The sequence below is a fragment of the Taurulus bubalis genome, assembly GCF_910589615.1.
Source record: "Taurulus bubalis genome assembly, chromosome: 12".
In the NCBI taxonomy this organism is placed as follows: domain Eukaryota; kingdom Metazoa; phylum Chordata; class Actinopteri; order Perciformes; family Cottidae; genus Taurulus; species Taurulus bubalis.
The window spans coordinates 27,882,067-27,905,008 of NC_136600.1; the positions used below are offsets into that span (position 1 = coordinate 27,882,067).

Here is a 22,942-nt window from a genome sequence, read left to right on the forward strand (position 1 = left end):
GGTTCCTCAGAGATTCATCACTGCATCTCCAGCAGTTCTAGTTCAGACTCTCTTCACTTCTTCTGCATCATCAAGAAGGGAGGCGAGAACAGCTTGAATTCGTTCTCAATGGCAGAAACATCTGGGAAGCGCAGACTGAGTTCTGTCATTTGATGTGATGACAGACAAAAATGTCCTCTTTTTCGCAGAAAGGTTGACCTCTGGAAAATGGAATATATGTATATATATTTTGTACATGTAAGTATATATATAAAAGATAAAAATATGTATTAAAAGTGATCAAAAGCTTGAGGTTTCATGGAACGGCGTGGAAGTGGTGTGACAACTATTGCATATGGTTCGTGATCATGCAGCAAGCTGTTGTAACTCCACTGTACTTTGTCAAAACTGTTCCAAAGTTAACATGCTTTATGAGAGGCATGGCTGGAAGACTTCTGCATGCCAATATGAACTCATAGTCAGAGCGCCACCTACTGGGAAACTATGGCAATTTGAACTAGAAATGAAGGACGAAAATGAAAATGGCCGACTTCTGGTACGGTTTAGAGCATGGTCCCAAGAGAGTTATTTTTAAGTTTATATGTGGTACATACGCCTATCAAATATTGTATATCTATGTTGAACGTACTGCAAGGGCTGCTTTGTTGAATTTAGTTGAATTTACCCCTAAGAAGTTAATGGGTCCTTTTCTTTTGAACACAATGAGATACAAACAAGCTTTTGATATATTTTTATGAAATTGAACCTTTAATTATCCACAGAGAATTTTGTAAAAATCGAAGCCAGCGTTTAGGAAGATTTGAGGAAAAAATTGTTTTTATCAAAATTCAAAATGGTGGAAATTCTAAGTAGGCGGACTTTAGTGCGACCACGTACTTTTTTGTAGAGCAGACACAACCGGACATGTGTGCCAAATTTCAGGTCAATTGGTGATAGGGGGCAAAAACTGTGGGCTTTCACAACTCACAGGTTGTCAAAAAAAACACGTTTTTTTAGGGGTCGCTATCTGACTTCCTGTACGGTTTAGAGCATGGTCCCAAGAGAGTTATTTCTAAGTTTACATGTGTTACATATTCCTAGCAAGTTTCATACATGTAGGTCAACCGTAGCGCTGGGGCTGCTTAATTGAATATTTGTAGGGGGCGCTATCGAGCCGAAGTTCCAGTTTTGAGTCATTCAAGTCATATCAGGCAACTACATATTTGCCTTTAAATGTGTGTGCCAAGTTTAGTTACGTTTCGAGCATGCTTAGTCCCTCAAAAGTACCTTCGTTGTTGACCGCGAAGGATGGGGCGCCACGGCAACAGCGTTACACAAAAAATCAAAAGCTTTAGGGGCTGACATCATGAAAGTCTTATGTTTGTCTAGAAGTAATTGGAAGTTGATCTGATTGACTGACTAAGAGAAGCAAGCCAAAGTATAGAAATATTTACTTCATGTTGCCATTAGGTGGCGCTATGACTCTAATGAAAAATTAGACTGCACATGTCTTCAGGCCTGGAGGCTGATCAAACATGTGAAACCTGGAAAGGATCTTATCATGTGGAGTCGAGTTACATCGGTTTATTCGGTCATGGCGAAGGATCGAACTTCTGCGATGGACCGACGCTACGCCGTTCAACGGATCCTTACAATCTTCAAGGTGATGCATTATCAATGTCTTAAGTCTCTTCCGACGCATTTTGAGAGGGATCTGAATAATCTGTGAGGAGCACGGTGTACAAGTAGAAAACATGTAACTTCCTGTTGCCTCTAGGTGGCGCTATGACTAGGATGACAATTGATCATATGGATGTCTTCAGGGTCAGGAGGTCATGACATATGAGAAATATGGAATAGATTCCATCATGTACGGCCGAGTTAAAGCAACTTCCATTTTCATGGAAAATGGTGTCTCTTTGCCGCTGCTCTGCGCTCACATAGTTCGATATTTTTAAAATCCTTTGATAACTTTTCCCTGCAAAGGTCTCAACATCATATTGCCCGAATGTGAAATCAATCGTGTTTAATCTCTAGGAGGAGTTCGTCAGAATACAACGCCTGAAAACAAGGAAAATGCCAAAATTGATTGGTTCACTGCAGCGCCCTCTAGTGTTTGAATATTTTGAAACAATTTGGGTACGTTAAGGGACACGATGTTGACATATGTACAAAGTTTGTGAAGATAGGCCAAGTAATTAGGAAGTTATGTGTATTGACATATTGAGCCACGCCCCTAAGAGGTTAATTGGTTAATAACTTCTGAACGCAATGAGATATCAACACGGTTGACAATACCGTTTGATTACATTGAGCCAATGATGATTCACAGAAAATTTCGTAAGAAACGGACCCAGCGTTTAGGAGGAATGGGCAAAAATGTGTTTTTTACAAAATTCAAAATGGCGGAAAATCTAATTAGGCGCATTTTAATTTCACGGATGAGTTTTTTGTAGAGCAGTCCCACCCGGACATGTGTGTAAAATTTCAAGTCAATCGGCCATAGTTGGCAAAAAGCGTAGCCTTTCTGCCTAAAGGGGGCGCTATAGAGACATTTTCTCAGACTTTTGGTCGACACCCAAATTATATTAAAATTTTCGCCAAGTCTGATGGGTGTGCAAAGTTTGAAGAATGTAGGTTTATCCCAAGCACCTCTTTTCCCTGCGCATAGGTCGGGAATAATAATACTTAGCATTTCAATAGGTCCTCGATCTGACTACGTCAGTACTCGGGCCCTAATAATAATAATAATACTTAGCATTTCAATAGGTCCTCGATCTGACTACGTCAGTACTCGGGCCCTAATAATAATAATACTTAGCATTTCAATAGGTCCTCGACTCTGACTACGTCAGTACTCGGGCCCTAAAAATTGCCTTGGCAATAAAAAAGTATCGGTTCAGGCACCGTTTAGGCACCGGTATCGTTTTAAAAGTATCGGTTTAGCACCGGTATCGGAAAAAACCCAAACGATACCCATCCCTACTCAATAGTACAGGTAGGCCACAGGTAAACTGAACGAATGGGGTTTTTAACATGAGGTCATTGTCTCTATAAATTGTAAATTGTAATCGAAAGCAAACTGAGAGGGAAACCTCAGGGTTCTCAAACGGGCCCTCCTTACACGGCTGCCGTAAGGAATAGGCGCTCCCCCTAAGGTGAGGAATGATGCCTACGATCTCTCGCTACGATAGTTTGAACCTGAACATGTCCTCACAGAGATAGCAACATGCCCCCACACACACAGACCTAGGCACAGCCAGCACTGGTGCATGTCCACGGTGAAGGAGGTGATGAGGCCCAGGCGCAGGTCGTGGCGCAGCGTCCAGGCGTTGGCGTTGGAGCGCAGGTCCCAGCCCACCAGAGAGCCGTTCACCGTGGCGTAGGCCAGCACCGACTGAGCGCCAGAGTTAAAATGGTGGATGTCCACCGCACAGCCGTCCTCCTGCAGGTCCAGAGCCCTGAGAGGAAGGACACGCATGAGACACATCTTCATCAGAACATGAGACACGTCTCCATCAGAACATGAGACACGTCTCCATCAGAACATGAGACACGTCTCCATCAGAACATGAGACACATCTTCATCAGAACATGAGACACGTCTCCATCAGAACATGAGACACATCTTCATCAGAACATGAGACACGTCTCCATCAGAACATGAGACACGTCTCCATCAGAACATGAGACACATCTTCATCAGAACATGAGACACGTCTCCATCAGAACATGAGACACGTCTCCATCAGAACATGAGACACGTCTCCATCAGAACATGAGACACATCTTCATCAGAACATGAGACACGTCTCCATCAGAACATGAGACACATCTTCATCAGAACATGAGACACGTCTCCATCAGAACATGAGACACGTCTCCATCAGAACATGAGACACGTCTTCAACAGGACAGGTGAGACACGTCTTCATCAGGACAGGTGAGACAGGCGTTTCAGTTACCTGGTCTGGAAGGGCTGGACTTTGGGGGACTTGGGGGGTTTGTTGGCCTCCACTGCCAGCAGCTGGATGGACCCGTTATCTGAAGCCACGGCCAGATAGTGAGAGCCCTGACAGAACGTCAAGGTCTTCACGTGACCCCCGATACGAGAATACGTCAACACCGACCTGCGGACAAGCATCTGTTAACACGGAGGCCTGGATTCACCTGGACCACGTCTGATGTGGACCACGAGGAACTGGTCTGGATCCAGTAACGCTGCATTAACTAACAGTGTTTCAGTAGTGTGGTCTAGAGGTCCAGTGTTTCAGGGACGTGGTCTCTGGTCTAGAGGTCCAGTGTTTCAGGGACGTGGTCTCTGGTCTAGAGGTCCAGTGTTTCAGTAGTGTGGTCTCTGGTCTAGAGGTCCAGTGTTTCAGTAGTGTGGTCTCTGGTCTAGAGGTCCAGTGTTTCAGGGACGTGGTCTCTGGTCTAGAGGTCCAGTGTTTCAGTAGTGTGGTCTCTGGTCTAGAGGTCCAGTGTTTCAGTAGTGTGGTCTCTGGTCTAGAGGTCCAGTGTTTCAGTAGTGTGGTCTCTGGTCTAGAGGTCCAGTGTTTCAGTAGTGTGGTCTCTGATCTAGAGGTCCAGTGTTTTAGTAGTGTGGTCTCTGGTCTAGAGGTCCAGTGTTTCAGTAGTGTGGTCTCTGGTCTAGAGGTCCAGTGTTTCAGTAGTGTGGTCTCTGGTCTAGAGGTCCAGTGTTTCAGGGACGTGGTCTCTGGTCTAGAGGTCCAGTGTTTCAGTAGTGTGGTCTCTGGTCTAGAGGTCCAGTGTTTCAGTAGTGTGGTCTCTGGTCTAGAGGTCCAGTGTTTCAGTAGTGTGGTCTCTGGTCTAGAGGTCCAGTGTTTCAGGGACGTGGTCTCTGGTCTAGAGGTCCAGTGTTTCAGTAGTGTGGTCTCTGGTCTAGAGGTCCAGTGTTTCAGTAGTGTGGTCTCTGGTCTAGAGGTCCAGTGTTTCAGTAGTGTGGTCTCTGATCTAGAGGTCCAGTGTTTCAGTAGTGTGGTCTCTGGTCTAGAGGTCCAGTGTTTCAGGGACGTGGTCTCTGGTCTAGAGGTCCAGTGTTTCAGTAGTGTGGTCTCTGGTCTAGAGGTCCAGTGTTTTAGTAGTGTGGTCTCTGATCTAGAGGTCCAGTGTTTTATTAGTGTGGTCTCTGGTCTAGAGGTCCAGTGTTTCAGTAGTGTGGTCTCTGGTCTAGAGGTCCAGTGTTTCAGGGACGTGGTCTCTGGTCTAGAGGTCCAGTGTTTCAGGGACGTGGTCTCTGGTCTAGAGGTCCAGTGTTTCAGTAGTGTGGTCTCTGGTCTAGAGGTCCAGTGTTTCAGTAGTGTGGTCTCTGGTCTAGAGGTCCAGTGTTTCAGTAGTGTGGTCTCTAGTCTAGAGGTCCAGTGTTTCAGTAGTGTGGTCTCTAGTCTAGAGGTCCAGTGTTTCAGTAGTGTGGTCTCTGGTCTAGAGGTCCAGTGTTTCAGTAGTGTGGTCTCTGGTCTAGAGGTCCAGTGTTTCAGGGACGTGGTCTCTGGTCTAAAGGTCCAGTGTTTCAGTAGTGTGGTCTCTGGTCTGGAGGTCCAGTGTTTCAGGGACGTGGTCTCTGGTCTAGAGGTCCAGTGTTTTAGTAGTGTGGTCTCTGGTCTAGAGGTCCAGTGTTTCAGGGACGTGGTCTCTGGTCTAGAGGTCCAGTGTTTTAGTAGTGTGGTCTCTGGTCTAGAGGTCCAGTGTTTCAGGGACGTGGTCTCTGGTCTGGAGGTCCAGTGTTTTAGTAGTGTGGTCTCTGGTCTAGAGGTCCAGTGTTTCAGGGACGTGGTCTTCAGACCCACCTTGTGGTGGTGGTCTTGCCCTCCATCTTCTGGCTGTCCCAGACCTTCACGGTGCCGTCGTTGGACGCCGTGGCGAAGATGGAGTGCTCGTCTGAGACTCTGATGCGGTTCACGGCAGCTTTGTGTTCGTGGAGGTGAGCCACCAGCAGCCCCTTAGGGTGCCACCCTGAAACACAGCACCTTGCATGAGACCACCAGACCAGACAGGCCAGAGGAGACAGGACACAGGACAGAGAGGAGACAGAGAGAGGAGAGAGGACAGAGGACATAGAGGACAGAGGACACAGAGGACAAAGGACACAGGACACAGGACAGAGGACAGAGGACACAGGACACAGAGGACAGAGGACAGGCCGTTACCAGGTGGAGGAGGCCGGCTCTCCCACTCGGCGCTCTCCATCATCTGCTTGGCGATCCTCTCGGCGCTGCACTGCTCCCTCTTCTGCTGCACCAGCTGCTGCAGCTCCACCCTGCAGGTGTTGATGCGGCGCTGGTAGGCGGCGCCGTTCGCCACCGACTGCAGGACGGGCGCCGCCGGCACCGCGGCGCCTCTCCGGATCTGACCCGCCGGCCCGTCAGCCGCCTGCAGCAATACATATATGTATGTGTGTTACCGTGTTGTGTGTACATGTGTGTTACCGTGGTGTGTACATGCGTGTTACCTTGTTGTGTACATGTGTGTTACCGTGGTGTGTACATGTGTGTACATGCGTGTTACCGAGGTGTGCACGTGTGTGTTACCATGTTGTGTGTACATGTGTGTTACCGTGTTGTGTACATGTGTGTTACCGTGTTGTGTACATGTGTGTTACCGTGGTGTGTACATGTGTGTTACCGTGTTGTGTACATGTGTGTTACCGTGGTGTGTACATGTGTGTTACCATGTTGTGTACATGTGGGTTACCGTGTTGTGTGTACATGTGTGTACATGCGTGTTACCGTGTTGTGTACATGTTTGTTACCGTGTTGTGTACATGTGTGTTACCGTGTTGTGTACATGTGTGTTACCGTGGTGTGTACATGTGTGTACATGTGTGTTACCGTGGTGTGTACATGTGTGTTACCGTGGTGTGTACATGCGTGCTACCGTGTTGTGTACATGTGTGTTACCGTGTTGTGTACATGTGTGTTACCGTGTTGTGTACATGTGTGTTACCGTGTTGTGTACATGTGTGTTACCGTGGTGTGTACATGTGTGTACATGTGTGTTACCGTGGTGTGTACATGTGTGTACATGTGTGTTCCCGTGGTGTGTAAATGTGTGTACATGTGTGTACATGTGTGTTACCGTGGTGTGTACATGTGTGTACATGTGTGTTCCCGTGGTGTGTAAATGTGTGTACATGTGTGTACATGTGTGTTCCCGTGTTGTGTACATGTGTGTTACCGTGGTGTGTACATGTGTGTTACCGTGGTGTGTACATGTGTGTACACGTGTGTTACCGTGGTGTGTACATGTGTGTACATGTGTGTTACCGTGCAGGGCAGGGCGGAGGCCGGCTCCTGAGACCCAAACATGCTCTTCCACTCCTCGTTCATGGCGGAGTCCTGCTTGGTGTGCTTCCTCGCTGCAGGACAACCAACAACAGGATGTTGAGACTTTTTCATGCAACAATTAACAAGTCCGTAGAAGAGGTGAGAAGGTGAAGTCCCACAATGCGCTCGACACATAGTGGGACTTCATCGGCTGGTTGTAATTACGTCGTTATGGTTATCTGGACTCCAGCTCTGGAGCTAAAGGCTGGATGTGTCAACAGTCTTCCTTTAGGACACATATGTCAAACTCAAGGCCCGAATCCGGCCCGCCGCGTCATTTTATGTGGCCATTTTCAGGGGATTTTTTATGTGCTTTTATTTTGAAGGGGATTTTTTATGCAGCGAGCGCAATCTATTCACTCCTCAATGCTGAGTCAAGCTTTACTTGCATGAGTTTACACATTGGACTATTTGTGATAGATACTTTTTTATTCCATGTTTGTGCATGAAAACACTGAGTGTTTAAAAAAGGCTGAAGTTATAAAAATATTATGTGTGTTGTATTACCTCATGTCCTTAAGATGCACTTTTTGGTTTTTAATTGAGTGTAAAGGGGAATATTTCAAACATTTTTTTTGTGTTGGCATACTGTGATATTGTGTACTTTCTCAGGTTTAAACTGCACCACATCATTAAATTAATTTGAGAAGTTAAAAATGTTCCTCGCATTGGATCTCAGCTTGTCATGAAGGGGTCAAGGTGGGTCCTGCAGCCAGACCAGTTCAGAACCACTGCCCCAGACCAGTTGAACCACTGCCCCAGACCAGTTGAACCACTGCCCCAGACCAGTTCAGAACCACTGCCCCAGACCAGTAGAACCACTGCCCAGACCAGTTGAACCACTGCCCAGACCAGTAGAACCACTGCCCTAGACCAGTAGAACCACTGCCCCAGACCAGTTCAGAACCACTGCCCCAGACCAGTTGAACCACTGCCCCAGACCAGTTGAACCACTGCCCCAGACCAGTTGAACCACTGCCCCAGACCAGTAGAACCACTGCCCCAGACCAGTTGAACCACTGCCCCAGACCAGTTCATAACCACTGCCCCAGACCACATGCATGTTCTTATTTGCTCACAATTATTTGTTGGACCAGTTATGTCGTTCTCAACTGTGACAAAAAAGCTTTGAAGAAAGTTAATATAATAACGTGCGTTTGATCTTTGTCTTTGTTATTTTCTTCTGTTTTAAGTTTGATCTTTTATAATTGTATATTTATTATAATTTAGCAGTGTGGGTTTCTTAACCCTAAATTAAATGGACTTCTGTCATAGTAACAGAGGAATTTGCTTACATACATTTATATAAATGCATATACATTATTTTTACACTTGAATAAACAATAATCTAATACAAAGACAGTTAACATAATGTTCGGGAGGAGTTAAACGTCTACAGTGTTACAGTTACAAGCGGCCCTTTGACGACCATGATGCTGATGTGGCCCGGGGTGAAAATGAGTTTGACACCCCTGCTTTAGGAGAACAGTGACTTTATGACACGGTCTGACAGTATATTTGAAATAAAATGGCAATAGACGCTCATCTATCACAGAGAGCGTGATTAATGGGGAGAAGAGACCTTTTCTTCCCTCGTGGTTCAGCTGGTAACCTACAGGAAACATCTGGAGCAGAGGTAGTAGTGATGAGGTCATAGAGACCCAGAGCTGTGACTCCAGAGGAGCTGTACCTGAACGCTCCTCTATAATATATATATATATATATATATATATATATATATATATATATATATATATATATATATATATATATATATGTGTATGTAGACTGCATGGGGAGTCACCTCTCTTGTCCTCGGGCTCAGCCTTTCCTTTCACCAGGTCCACCTGGCGGCCGGTGATGCCGAGCGTGGCCAGGTCGATGACGCCGGTCTGAGCCGCCTCCCCCAGCTGGCTCTGCTCCCCCATGTTGGCTTTGGCCTTGTTGGACTTCAGCATGAAGTCTTTGAGCGCCAGCAGCTTGTCCTCCTCCGCCTCGGTCATGCCCTGAGCAGCAGACAGAGGACAGTCAAGCAGACCAACCAGGAAGAGAAGACATTCTTTAAAACGCTTCTTCAAGAAGCTGAAATATGTTACTTAGCGACCGTTCTATTGCTAGCTAGCCTGTAATTACAGTTAGCATAATTTGCCAAGACTATGCAGTTCTACGAGTGTTGCATCTGAACAGGTCCAGGATCTTCACTCCTTCATGGAACCCGGATGACTGAACCACTATCAGATGTTCAGAACACAGATCCAGAATCAGCTCAGAGGAACATCTGGTCTGGATGAAGATTTCTTTATTCCAGAGAGCCTCGTTTCCTGCGTCTGCCTGTGCAGACGTGGAGACACCGGTAGAGTGATGGAGGTCCTGCTCGGTGAAGGTCTCTCCACTGGTTTCCTAGAAATGTGGTTTTCCTCACAACATGAAGATCCACACTGCTTTCCAGATGGAGGTTGTTAATTCAGTGAATGCAGTGACGAAGGTTCATGTTTAAAGCTTTACTTCTGGCCAACAACCACAACGGGTTACATTACATCAGTTCCTCTAGAACAAAAACTGAACTTGCGCACTAAACTGAATACTTAACAAACTCCCCTTTCTCTTTAAAGAAAAACATAGTGTTAAAAAAAAACATTTGTTTTTCTAAAACCTTAAAAAGATTTCAACTATCAACTTTAATGAGTAGTTTGAGGGTAGGCTTTTTGTGATTAGCTCGTTAGCCTTTAAGTTGCCAGACTCCTTCGCTGAGAGCCGTCAGCAGAACGAGTGCAGACGTCCCCTTCTAGTCCAGCAGTCAGCTGCTCCTGAAGGCCGACCACATGGCCTGCTGGACGGCCTCAGAGTGGACCAGCTCCTTCATGCTGCTGATTTAGAGGCGGAGTCTCTTTTCAGTCACGCTTTTGGTGGACTTGACCGCATCAAGATCAGAGTAACTGTCTGTTCCACAGACAATGGGCAAGTTATTCCGTGTGCAATCACCTGTGGTCAGTTCGGAGTAGAGTGCAGCCAAAAAGACTGCACTGTCAATGCCATCTGCAAGTACTGAGTCTCTCCTGCTAAGGTGCTCTGGACAACTCTCCTGATCCTCTTTCAACGCCAGCATATAGGTGAAAACCGTCCATCCTCTCCCATGAGCATGACCAGGTGTCCGCCTTGAGTGCCTCCGTCTGGAAGGTTTCCCATCGAGGAATCACTGAACACCACTAGCTTCAGGCAGCTGTCTTTTCCCAAGTGCTGAAACCTCAAGGTCACCTCTTCTGATTTCAGTTTCCTAACAGGTGTGTTTGCACAGTGTAGAGTCTGTACAGTAGCATGCTTTGTACTTCATGATAGGATAGATATGTCGCACATTATGTCGGTCTACTCTGCCTTGCGACCCACAATATTTGGCCAATCTTTGACTTTAACATGTCAGTTTCAGTGTCTGTTAGAGGAGCCTCTCGCTGTGTGGCTCTGTTGGGATCCACAGGAATGGGTTGGAGATTCTTGATGTAAATCCTTTGTTGCACTTGTATCTCATCCTCCAAAGAGTGGACCTCCATTCCAATGTAGCTGAAGCTGTTGTGCTCTTCACGTCCAACTTGAAGCAAATTTCAAGTGAGGAATGACTGCTGTGGAGAATGTTTCTGAACTTCCCCAGATGAAGTCATCCACGTGACAAGCAAGGAGTCCCATCACGTTGCAGGAGTCATCCAGCCAGTAGAACACTGCTGGATCAACTTGTGACACAGTAGCTCCCAGTTGCTGCATGGTGTCTTTCACTCTGTTGTACCAATACAGAGAAGCATCTGCTAGGCCATAAACACACTTTTTTAACTTCCATAGAATTCCTTCGCTCTGAGCTTCTTGGGGGGGACGGATATAGACATTTCGGGTCAACTCTTAGCCGTGTAAAAAGGCTGCTTTAATGTCCATAGAGTTAAGCTGCCATTTCTTTTGACACATCACTGCCATAATCATTTTTAGAGACTTTGAGGCACATGTAGGCGAGTCTTTTGAGAGCTCCTGGGTGTTCCTTTCTTCAAAGCCTCTTGCAACTAATCTAGCTTTCGGTGCAACACCATCAGGTGTCTCCTTGAGTGCACACCCACCTCGTAGAGATGCATTTCTGGCCTTCATCTTTTACCTCTTCAAACACATCATTATTTTTCCAGTTGCTGAGTTCATTGTGTTTGGCAGACATGAAGGCATCATCATTCACAATAAGTATGTCTTCTTCACGATGGCTAGCACATAATTCAACATGCTCAGGTGGGACCACTTGAAGATTGTGTGCTCGTCTTAAATCAACAGAACTGGTAGTGCCAATAATTTCCTCAGGCTCAATGTACTCCACATTATACCAGTGTTTGTATGTTCCAGTGGCTTTTCCTGCCCTGCTGAGGATGTTTCCAGTGTGTGTTTGGCCACTCCCACTATCTGTGTATGTGACTACCTGTCCAGTTTTCAGACTTAGGTCTTCACAGGTTGTGGTTGAGTTGTTCTGTGATGCGTCAGATTGAACATGACTACCTCCATCTGGCGGTCTTGGTGTGTGAGAGGGTTCGCTGTTATCCTCATCATTTGTAGGTGTCTCCTCCTCACTTTCGTTTTCAGTGTCATAGTTATTCTCATTAAAGCCAGGTTCTGTTAATGTGGTATTAAAGTCAGGTTTTGGTAATCTGGTAGGATGTTCAGTCGCTTCCAGCTGAATGTCCCTTTCTCCCAACACTGCTTGTGGGTTATCTACTTTTCGAAGCCTGGAGGGATATACGTGAACGTAAGTGCCTCCATACCTCACGAATATCCCCACACCATCTTGGCCCATGACCACACCTGGACCTTTCCATTCTGTACAATCCACCCGTTTGAAGTAGACTTTGTCTCCTGTTTCGTATCGGTCATCAATGGGCCGCAGTTGTTTAAGAAGGGCTCTTTGGATCCTTTCAGAGCACTCTGCTTCTGTAAACGCTCTTCTTGCAGTATGTAATGTTGTGATATGCTGGGCTATCCAAGTACTCATATTATTAGTACCTTCCAGAGCTGGCGGCTTATTAGTGAGAACTGAAGGCAGATTTGGGTTCTGTCCAAATACCAGCTGGTAGGGACTGCAGCCATGGAGTTCTTTGCCATCAGGGCCCAGTCGAGGGCCATCCTCCAGTCACATCCATTGTCCCTCTTCACTTTCATCAGGATTTCAGTGAGGGTTCTAGCTCATGCAAGTCCACAGCTACAGTTTCATTGTAGGTTGAGGCCATGGGCAAACCCACCGCTGGCTTTGGCTCGCTATATCTAATGCATGTCTCACAGTTTTGTACAATGTCCTTAACGATTGTGGTGCATTCAGCATTACCTGAGCTGCATTCAGCATCAGCATCACCTGAGCAGGCCAGTAGTGTTTTCAGTCTGTCAACAGAGGCATGTCCAAATCGCTTGTGTAGTTTAAACAGAACTTTCTGTTTTTCTTTTGTTGTCATGTTTTCTGTCACGGTGAGAATGTCCTCCTCATTCTGGAGCTTATGTTCTTCTGGGTTACTCTCATGAATGAATGAATATATACTTTTTAATCCCCAAAGGGAAATTTAGTGTTGCGTAGCAGCCATTTACACAGAAAATAAGATAAGATATAAAAACAACAGGGATGAAAGATATATACAATAATAATACTAATAGAATAAAGATACAAATAACAACAACAATAAAATAGCTGTATGAAAGAAAGAATAACAGAGTATTAATTTAGGAATTAAATTAAATTAACTTAAACTTAAACAGTAGAAGTGCAAGAGTGCGAGTATGTATGTGCATATTAAGGTGTAAATAAAAATAAAATAAAAATAACAACAACAACAAACAATAGGAGAGTGCAAAAATGCAATAAATGTATATAATATGATATGTTAAGTGTTAAGTGTAGGTAACTATGAACATGTACAGTGTTTACAGTGTTTAATCCACAGAGGAACTAGCAGGCGGTGACTTGTTGTAAAGCCGTATAGCTGACGGCAGGAATGTTCTCCTGTACGGTCCTTGGTGCAGCGGAGCATGAGGAACCTGTTGGAGAAAGTGCTCCTCTGGCCCTGCAGCAGGTGGTAGAGAGGGTGGTTATATATATATATATATATATATATATATATATATATATATATATATATATATATATATATATGGCCCTGCAGCAGGTGGTAGAGAGGGTGGTTATATATATATATATATATATATGGCCCTGCAGCAGGTGGTAGAGAGGGTGGTTATATATATATATATATATATATATATATATATATATATATATATATATATATATGGCCCTGCAGCAGGTGGTAGAGAGGGTCGTCCAGGTTGTCCAATATGGACAGTAGTTTCTTCAGCGTCCTCCTCTCCACCACCTGCTCCAGAAACTCCTGCTTGCAGCCGATGATGGAGCCTTCTTCACTAGCTTGTTAAGTCTGTTGGTGTCACCGGCTCCAATGCTGCTCCCCAGCAGACGATGGAGAAGTACAGGGCGCTGGACACCACCGACTGGTAGAACATCTCCAGCATCTTCTGCACACATTGAAGGATCCAAGCTTCCTCAGGAAAAAGAGTCGACTCATCCCCTTCTTGTACACAGTGTTGATGTTGGCCTTCCAGTTCAGTCGGCTGTCGATGGAAACACCTGGTACCTGTACTCCTCCATGTGATGAGACACCAGGTACCTGTACTCCTCCATGTGATGAGACACCAGGTACCTGTACTCCTCCATGTGATGAGACACCAGGTACCTGTACTCCTCCATGTGATGAGACACCAGGTACCTGTTCTCCTCCTCCAGGTGATGAGACACCAGGTACCTGTTCTCCTCCTCCAGGTGATGAGACACCAGGTACCTGTACTCCTCCACCATGTGATGAGACACCAGGTACCTGTACTCCTCCAGGTGATGAGACACCAGGTACCTGTTCTCCTCCACCATGTGATGAGACACCAGGTACCTGTACTCCTCCAGGTGATGAGACACCAGGTACCTGTACTCCTCCTCCATGTGATGAGACACCAGGTACCTGTACTCCTCCAGGTGATGAGACACCAGGTACCTGTTCTCCTCCACCATGTGATGAGACACCAGGTACCTGTACTCCTCCAGGTGATGAGACACCAGGTACCTGTACTCCTCCACCATGTGATGAGACACCAGGTACCTGTACTCCTCCACCATGTGATGAGACACCAGGTACCTGTACTCCTCCATGTGATGAGACACCAGGTACCTGTACTCCTCCATGTGATGGAGACACCAGGTACCTGTACTCCTCCACTATGTCCACGTCCTCTCCCAGAACACTCAGAGGTCTAGGAGCCGTCGTCTTCCTCCTGAAGTCCACCACCATCTCTCTGGTCTTGGCCACGTTCAGAAGCAGGTGATTCTCTCCGGCCCACTCCACAAAGTCACTCACCACTGCCCTGTACTCCTCCTCCCGTCCATCCCTAATACACCCGGCCACTGCAGAGTCATCAGAGAACTTCTGCAGATGGCATGACTCTGTGTTGTACTGGAAGTCAGTGGTGTACAGGTGAACAGGAAGGGAGACAGAACAGTTCCCTGTGGGGCTCCAGCATCACCGACCACCGTCCCAGACAGCACACGGCCCATTCTGACACACTGTGGTCTGCCTGTGAGGTAGTCAGTGATCCAGGAGATGGTGGACGAGTCTACCCCCACCACCCGCAGCTTCTCACCCAGTAGCAGTGGTTGGATGGTGTTAAATGCACTGGAGACGTCAAAGAAAGTGACTCTCACAGAGACACCTGTTCCATCCAGGTGCGACTGAGCTCGTTGCAGCAGGTAGATGATGGCGTCGTCCACACCCACATGAGGCTGGTAAGCAAATTGTAGAGGGTCCAGCGACGATTTCACCTGCGGTCGGAGGTGAGCCAAGACCAGCCTCTCCAGCACCTTCATCACATGGGAGGTGAGGGCAACCGGTCGGTAGTCGTTGAGGACGGATGGAATCGACTTCTTCGGGACAGGGACCAGGCTCGACGTCTTCCACAGCACCGGGACCTCCTCCTGCCTCAGGCTGAGGTTGTAGAGGTGCTGCAGGATACCAGACAGCTGGGTGGCGCAGGTCTTTAGGACCCTGGGGCTGATGCCATCAGGTCCTTCAGCTTTGCCTTGGTGGAGTTTCTCCAGCTGTCTTCTCACCTGGTCAATCGTCACAGAGAGAGGGGGGAGGAGCCCATTGTTGTTGAGGGCTCATTGGAAGAGCCATTGGGTGTTGAGGGCTCATTGGGAGAGCCATTGGGTGTTGAGGGCTCATTGGGAGAGCCATTGGGTGTTGAGAGCTCAGCGAAGGTGCAGCTCAACAGGGGGGGCAGAGCGGGAGGTGTGGAGGTGTGGTGAGAGGAGGAGACGGATGAGGGCTGTGAACTAAACCTATTGAAGAAACAGTTCAGCTCGTTGGCCCTCTCCAGGGAGCCCCCTGGTTGTCTCCCTCCCACCTTGAAGCCGGTAATCTGCTTCATCCCGGTCCACACCTTCCTCGTGTTGTTCTGCTGGAGTTTGGCCTCCAGCTTCCTCCTGTAGGAGTCCTTGCCTTCCCTGATCTTCACCTTCAGGTCACGCTGGACTCTCCTAAGCTCATCCCTGTCCCCCGACTTGAAAGCAGCTTTCTTCTTATTAAGAAGAGCCTTCAGGTCCCTGGTGATCCAGGGCTTGTTGTTGGGGAAGCAGCGCACAGTCCGGGATGGTGGTGTGTTCACAGGACTTGATGTATTCAGTGATGCAGTCTGTCATGCTGTTGATGTCCTCCCCATGTGGTCCACTCAGCACATCCCAGTCCGTCGACTCAAAGCAGCCCTGCATGGCGTCGTTAGCCTCCTGAGACCACCTCCTAACAGTCCTGGAGGTCGCAGGCAGCCTCTGCACCAGAGGAACATACCTGGATGTCAGCAGGACCAGGTCGTGATCAGACCTGCCAAGGGGGGAAGGGCAGTGGCCCTGTATGCATCCTTAGTGTTTGCATACAGGAGGTCCAGAGTTTTATTGTTCCTTGTGGGGCTTACTGCTAACATACTGTATACAAGTAGGCAGAGCTTTGTCCAGTGTTGTGTGATTAAAGTCACCAGTTATTGTCATAAAAGCACCTGTTTGTTGACTCAGCAGTCCAGATACAGTGGAGTGGATGGTGTCCACTGCTTCCTCAGCGTCAGCTGATGGTGGCACGTAAACGGCGACAACAATGGCAGACGTAAACTCTCTCGGCAAATAATACGGGCGCATCCCCACGGCTAACAGTTCAATGTTCGGGCTGCAGAAACGCTCCTTCACACACACATGGTCGGGGTTGCACCGCCTCTCGTTCACATACACTGCAATCCCTCCCCCTCTCTTTTTGCCGCTCAGTGTCGCGTCTCTGTCCGCCCGTACAGTCCTGAAGCCGGGCACCGACGCGCTGTGGTCCGGAAAATCCGCGTGCAGCCATGTCTCCGTGAAACACAAGATGCTGCACTCACGGAAGATCCTCTCAGTCTTTACCAGCGCGTCTAGCTCGTCCGTCTTATTCGCCAAAGACCTCACGTTCCCCGTTATGATGACCGGTACCGAGGGTTTGTATTTCCTCTTTTTTGCCCTCCTTTTGGCACCCGACCTGCAGCCCCGAGCCCTTCTCCGGAGCTCCAGAGGGATCACAAGCCCGGCTCCAGGCTGCGGTTTGCACAGCGCAATCAGCTGAGCACGAGAAAAAACAATAGTTCCAGTCATTGTTTGTTTGTGGCTCTCCGTTACAAGCGGAAAAGTAGTCAGAAAGCCGCGAGAAGGTTGAGAGAAAGTTACGATCCATTGTCCAGGCGTAATTTAAACCAAACGTGAAATAAAAGAAAAAGAAGAAGAGAGGAAAGTGGAAAAAAGAGACTATAAAATAAAGAAACATCAGGCAGTTACTGCGACAGGCAGCCGCTGGCACGGCGCCATCTTGCATCTCTAATGTTCACACAACAGTGTCCTGAAGAAGTTAGTTCAAGTTTCACTGGTTGTTTGAACATTGTGGCTTTGTTATTTTCAATGTCTAAAACGGCACCTGCTCTTTTCAGTGACGTTTTGCTTAAAAGCAATGGGATATCTACTGGAACTACTTCTGTTTCAATTTGACATCTAGTCTGTCCTATCATGGCTGGCATTTTTACTTTCTTTGTAGAATGAACAAGTCTGCCATCACCAAACTTGAATGCTCTTACACTCTTTGTGTCCTCCATTTTCAATAACTCACGTTGTGTTGGTCCACTCATGTAATGAAGACATTTTTCTCCACACACAGTTCTAGTGCAAGCTGTGTCAATTACAGCTGATCCTATAGACACCATGAATGTCTCTGTCAGTCAACGATTCTTTAGATTATAGAGTAATGTTGCATTCTTCGACATCGCTCACCTTCTCATCTTCTGTCAATTTTGCATGTTCATTTTTGTGAGGACAATCCTTTGCCCAATGATATGTGCTTTGGCAGACTGCACATCTCGTCCTTCTTCCATATCTGTGGAGTGGATTCGTCCCTTGAACAGCCGTGTGGTTTTGTGGGCTTGACCTGACATTACTTTCACGCTTGCCTGTAAACCGTGTCGTAGGCAGAGTCGCCGCTCCCACACTCACACGGAGGTCATTAGCTCCCTCTTGTGGAGAGTGATCGCCAAAGATTCTCTTCAAGCCTGACTTCATGTTAACAAACGAAAGCTCTGGGCATGCGGTAAATGCCAATTGTTTGTCTTTAACATGAAGTCCTGCAGTATCTAGTAGCTTGAAAGCTAACACAGTATCTGGAAGCTCCATCTTGAACTCACGTAGTCTGTTGTACCAGCGCTCAAACTCGATAATGTAGTCGACCGTAGAGTCGCCATTTTCTCTCCTGATCCACTCAAACTCCGTGTACGCCTCGTACTGCCGAGTCCAATTTCAAAGAAGTATAAGCATTCCTCCATCGACGTTCAAATCCGCTGCGGCGATTTCTAGCGCACTATCCCTCGCTCTTCCCGTCAGCGATCAAGCAACCGCCGAGGCCTGCTTCTCCTCCTCCAGCTCCGTCACCAGCCTCCAAACTTCAACCTTGTGTTTCCAGCTCTTGTAAGACTTCTTCTCGTCAAACTGCGGCGCAGGTTTGTAATTTCCAGCCGCCACCCTCTGCTATGTTCATTCAGTGAATCCAGTGACGAAGGTTCATGTTTAAAGCTCCTGGCCAACAACAACAACGGGTTACATTACATCAGTTCCTCTAGAACTAAACTGAATACTTCACAGAGGTCTCTGCACTGCAGGAGGAGCTGTGTTTGTATCCTGGTAATAAGTCAGTCACATTCTGGTGTTGGCCTCCACCAGGCTGCCCTTCATCACCGGCCCTGTGACCTTCATCACCGGCCCTGTGACCTTCATCACCGGCCCTGTGACCTTCATCACCGGCCCTGTGACCTTCATCACCGGCCCTGTGACCTTCATTGTCAGGATACCTAGGAGCAGCCGGACGTCTGGTTCAGAGTCTCAGGATCTCCTCTCTGCTGTTACAGATCATGTGGTCCTGTTTGCCTCCTCGGACCGTGACCTCCACATTCACTGAGGCGAGACAGTACCTCATGCTGTACTTACACACGTACCTGAGACAGTACCTCATGCTGTACTTACACACGTACCTGTGAGATTAACCTCATGCTGTACTTACACACGTACCTGAGACAGTACCTCATGCTGTACTTACACACGTACCTGAGACAGTACCTCATGCTGTACTTACACACGTACCTGAGACAGTACCTCATGCTGTACTTACACACGTACCTGAGAGAGTACCTCATGCTGTACTTACACACGTACCTGAGACAGTACCTCATGCTGTACTTACACACGTACCTGAGACAGTACCTCATGCTGTACTTACACACGTACCTGTGAGATTAACCTCATGCTGTACTTACACACGTACCTGAGACAGTACCTCATGCTGTACTTACACACGTACCTGAGACAGTACCTCATGCTGTACTTACACACGTACCTGAGACAGTACCTCATGCTGTACTTACACACGTACCTGAGACAGTACCTCATGCTGTACTTACACACGTACCTGAGACAGTACCTCATGCTGTACTTACACACGTACCTGAGAGAGTACCTCATGCTGTACTTACACACGTACCTGAGAGATTAACCTCATGCTGTACTTACACACGTACCTGAGACAGTACCTCATGCTGTACTTACACACGTACCTGAGAGAGTACCTCATGCTGTACTTACACACGTACCTGAGAGAGTACCTCATGCTGTACTTACACACGTACCTGTGAGAGTACCTCATGCTGTACTTACACACGTACCTGAGAGAGTACCTCATGCTGTACTTACACACGTACCTGAGAGAGTACCTCATGCTGTACTTACACACGTACCTGTGAGAGTACCTCATGCTGTACTTACACACGTACCTGAGAGTACCTGATGCGTGTACTTGTACCTGTGACAGTACCTCATGCGTGTACTTGTACCTGATGCGTGTACTTGTACCTGTGACAGTACCTCATGCGTGTACTTGTACCTGATGCGTGTACTTGTACCTGTGACAGTACCTCATGCGTGTACTTCTACCTGATGCTTGTACTTGTACCTGTGACAGTACCTCATGCGTGTACTTGTAGCTGATGCGTGTACTTGTACCTGTGACAGTACCTCATGCTGTACTTACACACGTACCTGAGAGTACCTGATGCGTGTACTTGTACCTGTGACAGTACCTCATGCGTGTACTTGTACCTGATGCGTGTACTTGTACCTGTGACAGTACCTCATGCGTGTACTTGTACCTGATGCGTGTACTTGTACCTGTGACAGTACCTCATGCGTGTACTTCTACCTGATGCTTGTACTTGTACCTGTGACAGTACCTCATGCGTGTACTTGTAGCTGATGCGTGTACTTGTACCTGTGACAGCAGCTTCTTCAGCAGCTGGGCGATGGACGGGTCTTCGGGCGTCGGGCACTCGGGAATCGAACCGCCGCGCTTTTTCTGCCGGAGCAGCAGGTGGCGGAAGAGGCTGCCGATGTCTTTGGAGCGCAGAGCGTAGTCGAAGATGGAGCGACTGACCGGCTCCTTCAGCACGCTGAGCAGGACCAGCTCCTTATCGATCTGAGGACAGGTGAGGGGACAGGTGAGAGGGGACAGGTGAGAGGGACAGGTGAGAGGGGACAGGTGAGAGGGACAGGTGAGAGGGGACAGGTGAGAGGGACAGGTGAGAGGGGACAGGTGAGAGGGACAGGTGAGAGGGGACAGGTGAGAGGGGACAGGTGAGAGGGGACAGGTAAGAGGGGACAGGTGAGAGGGGACAGGTGAGAGGGGACAGGTGAGAGGGACAGGTGAGAGGGGACAGGTGAGAGGACAGGTGAGGGAACAGGTGAGAGGGGACAGGTGAGAGGGGACAGGTGAGAGGGGACAGGTGAGAGGGACAGGTGAGAGGGGACAGGTGAGAGGGGACAGGTGAGAGGGGACAGGTGAGAGGACAGATGAGGGAACAGGTGAGAGGGGACAGGTGAGAGGGGACAGGTGAGAGGACAGGTGAGAGGGGACAGGTGAGAGGGGACAGGTGAGAGGGGACAGGTGAGAGGGGACAGGTGAGAGGACAGGTGAGGGAACAGGTGAGAGGGACAGGTGAGAGAGAGAGGTGAGAGAGAGACAGGTGAGAGAGAGACAGGTGAGGAGGACAGGTGATGGTGATGACGGTGAGGAGCAGGAGCTCACCTGGATGATGGGCTGGCTGATGAAGGCCTGCAGGTGAGGCATCAGCTTGCAGTAGACGTCGGCCATGTTGAGGTGCTGAGCGATGACGGTGATGAAGCCCACCGCCCCGTAACGGATCCACAGGCTGGGGTGACACAGGAACGGAGCTACGAGAGAGAGGGGACAGGGTCATTCTCTACAGACAGACTCACAGACAGACAGACTCACAGACAGACTCACAGACAGACAGACTGACTCACAGACTGACTCACAGACAGACAGACTCACAGACAGACAGACTGACTCACAGACAGACTCACAGACAGACAGACAGACTCACAGACAGACAGACAGACTCACAGACAGACAGACTGACTCACAGACAGACAGACTGACTCACAGACAGACTCACAGACAGACAGACTCACAGACAGACAGACAGACTCACAGACAGACAGACTGACTCACAGACAGACTCACAGACAGACTCAGACTCACAGACAGACTCACAGACAGACAGACTCACAGACAGACTGACTCACAGACAGACTCATAGACAGACTCACAGACAGACAGCCTCACAGACAGACAGCCTCACAGACAGACTCATAGACAGACTCACAGACTCACAGACAGACAGGCAGACAGACAGACTCACAGACAGACAGACTCACAGACAGACAGACAGACAGCCTCACAGACAGACTCACAGACAGACAGACTCACAGACAGACAGACAGACTCACAGACAGACAGCTCACCGATGTCACAGACAGACAGACTGACAGACAGACTCACAGACAGACTGACAGACAGACTCACAGACTCCCAGACAGACAGACTCACAGACAGACTCACAGACAGACTCACAGACAGACAGCTCACCGATGTCACAGACAGACGGACTCACAGACAGACTCACAGACAGACAGACAGACTCACAGACTCACAGACAGACTCACAGACAGACAGCTCACCGATGTCACAGACAGACGGACTCACAGACAGATTCACAGACAGACTCACAGACAGACTCACAGACAGACAGCTCACCGATGTCACAGACAAACTCGTAGATGTGAGGTTTCTGCAGCAGACCCAGCTGACACATGCAGGTGAGAGAGTTCAGAGCTTTGTAGATAACAAACTCCTCCGTGTCACTCAGGCCCTGCTGGAGGAGGGGCTTCAAGATGGAGGAGCTCTGCCAGCCCACGTAGGCTGCTACACCTGAGAGGTGGAGACAGAGAACAGAGAACCTGAGAGGTAGAGAACAGAGAACCTGGACAGGTAGAGAACAGAGAACCTGGACAGGTAGAGAACAGAGAACCTGGACAGGTAGAGAACAGAGAACCTGGACAGGTAGAGAACAGAGAACCTGAACAGGTAGAGAACAGAGAACCTGAGAGGTAGAGAACAGAGAACCTGAGAGGTAGAGAACCTGAGAGGTAGAGAACAGAGAACCTGAGAGGTAGAGAACAGAGAACCTGAGAGGTAGAGAACAGAGAACCTGGACAGGTAGAGAACAGAGAACCTGAGAGGTAGAGAACAGAGTACCTGAGCAGGTAGAGAACCTGAGAGGTAGAGAACAGAGAACCTGAGTAGGTAGAGAACAGAGTACCTGAGCAGGTAGAGAACAGAGAACCTGAGCAGGTAGAGAACAGAGTACCTGAGCAGGTAGAGAACAGAGTACCGAGCATCCTCAAAAAGCCAGGTCTGGACATGGATGACTGCAACAACTATCGACCGATCGCCAACCTCCCTTTCCTGAGCAAAATTCTGGAAAGAGCAGTGGCCGCCCAACTCCATCAATATATGGCCAACCATGAGCTCTACGAAACATTTCAATCTGGTTTCAGACCACATCACAGCACAGAGACCACCCTCATCAAAATCACAAATGAC

General features: G+C 48.1%; 1 protein-coding gene across 4 annotated transcripts in view; it reads right to left on the reverse strand.

Moving 5' to 3' along the window:
- Positions 1–22,942, reverse strand: part of pik3r4 (phosphoinositide-3-kinase, regulatory subunit 4) — a gene marked incomplete at its 5' end in the record, with an annotated part of 38,985 nt that overhangs the window by 9,258 nt on the left and 6,785 nt on the right. For 2 of the 4 annotated variants that reach the window (XM_079227207.1, XM_079227204.1), the window contains 9 exons: positions 3,229–3,440; positions 3,945–4,109; positions 5,787–5,952; positions 6,147–6,369; positions 7,230–7,354; positions 9,127–9,328; positions 20,249–20,452; positions 21,062–21,207; positions 22,094–22,267. In XM_079227207.1, coding sequence (XP_079083333.1) covers positions 3,229–3,440; positions 3,945–4,109; positions 5,787–5,952; positions 6,147–6,369; positions 7,230–7,354; positions 9,127–9,328; positions 20,249–20,452; positions 21,062–21,207; positions 22,094–22,267 — 1,617 coding nt within the window. The remainder of the gene's footprint in view (positions 1–3,228; positions 3,441–3,944; positions 4,110–5,786; positions 5,953–6,146; positions 6,370–7,229; positions 7,355–9,126; positions 9,329–20,248; positions 20,453–21,061; positions 21,208–22,093; positions 22,268–22,942) is intronic. The other 2 variants (XM_079227205.1, XM_079227206.1) reach the window with 2 other exon arrangements.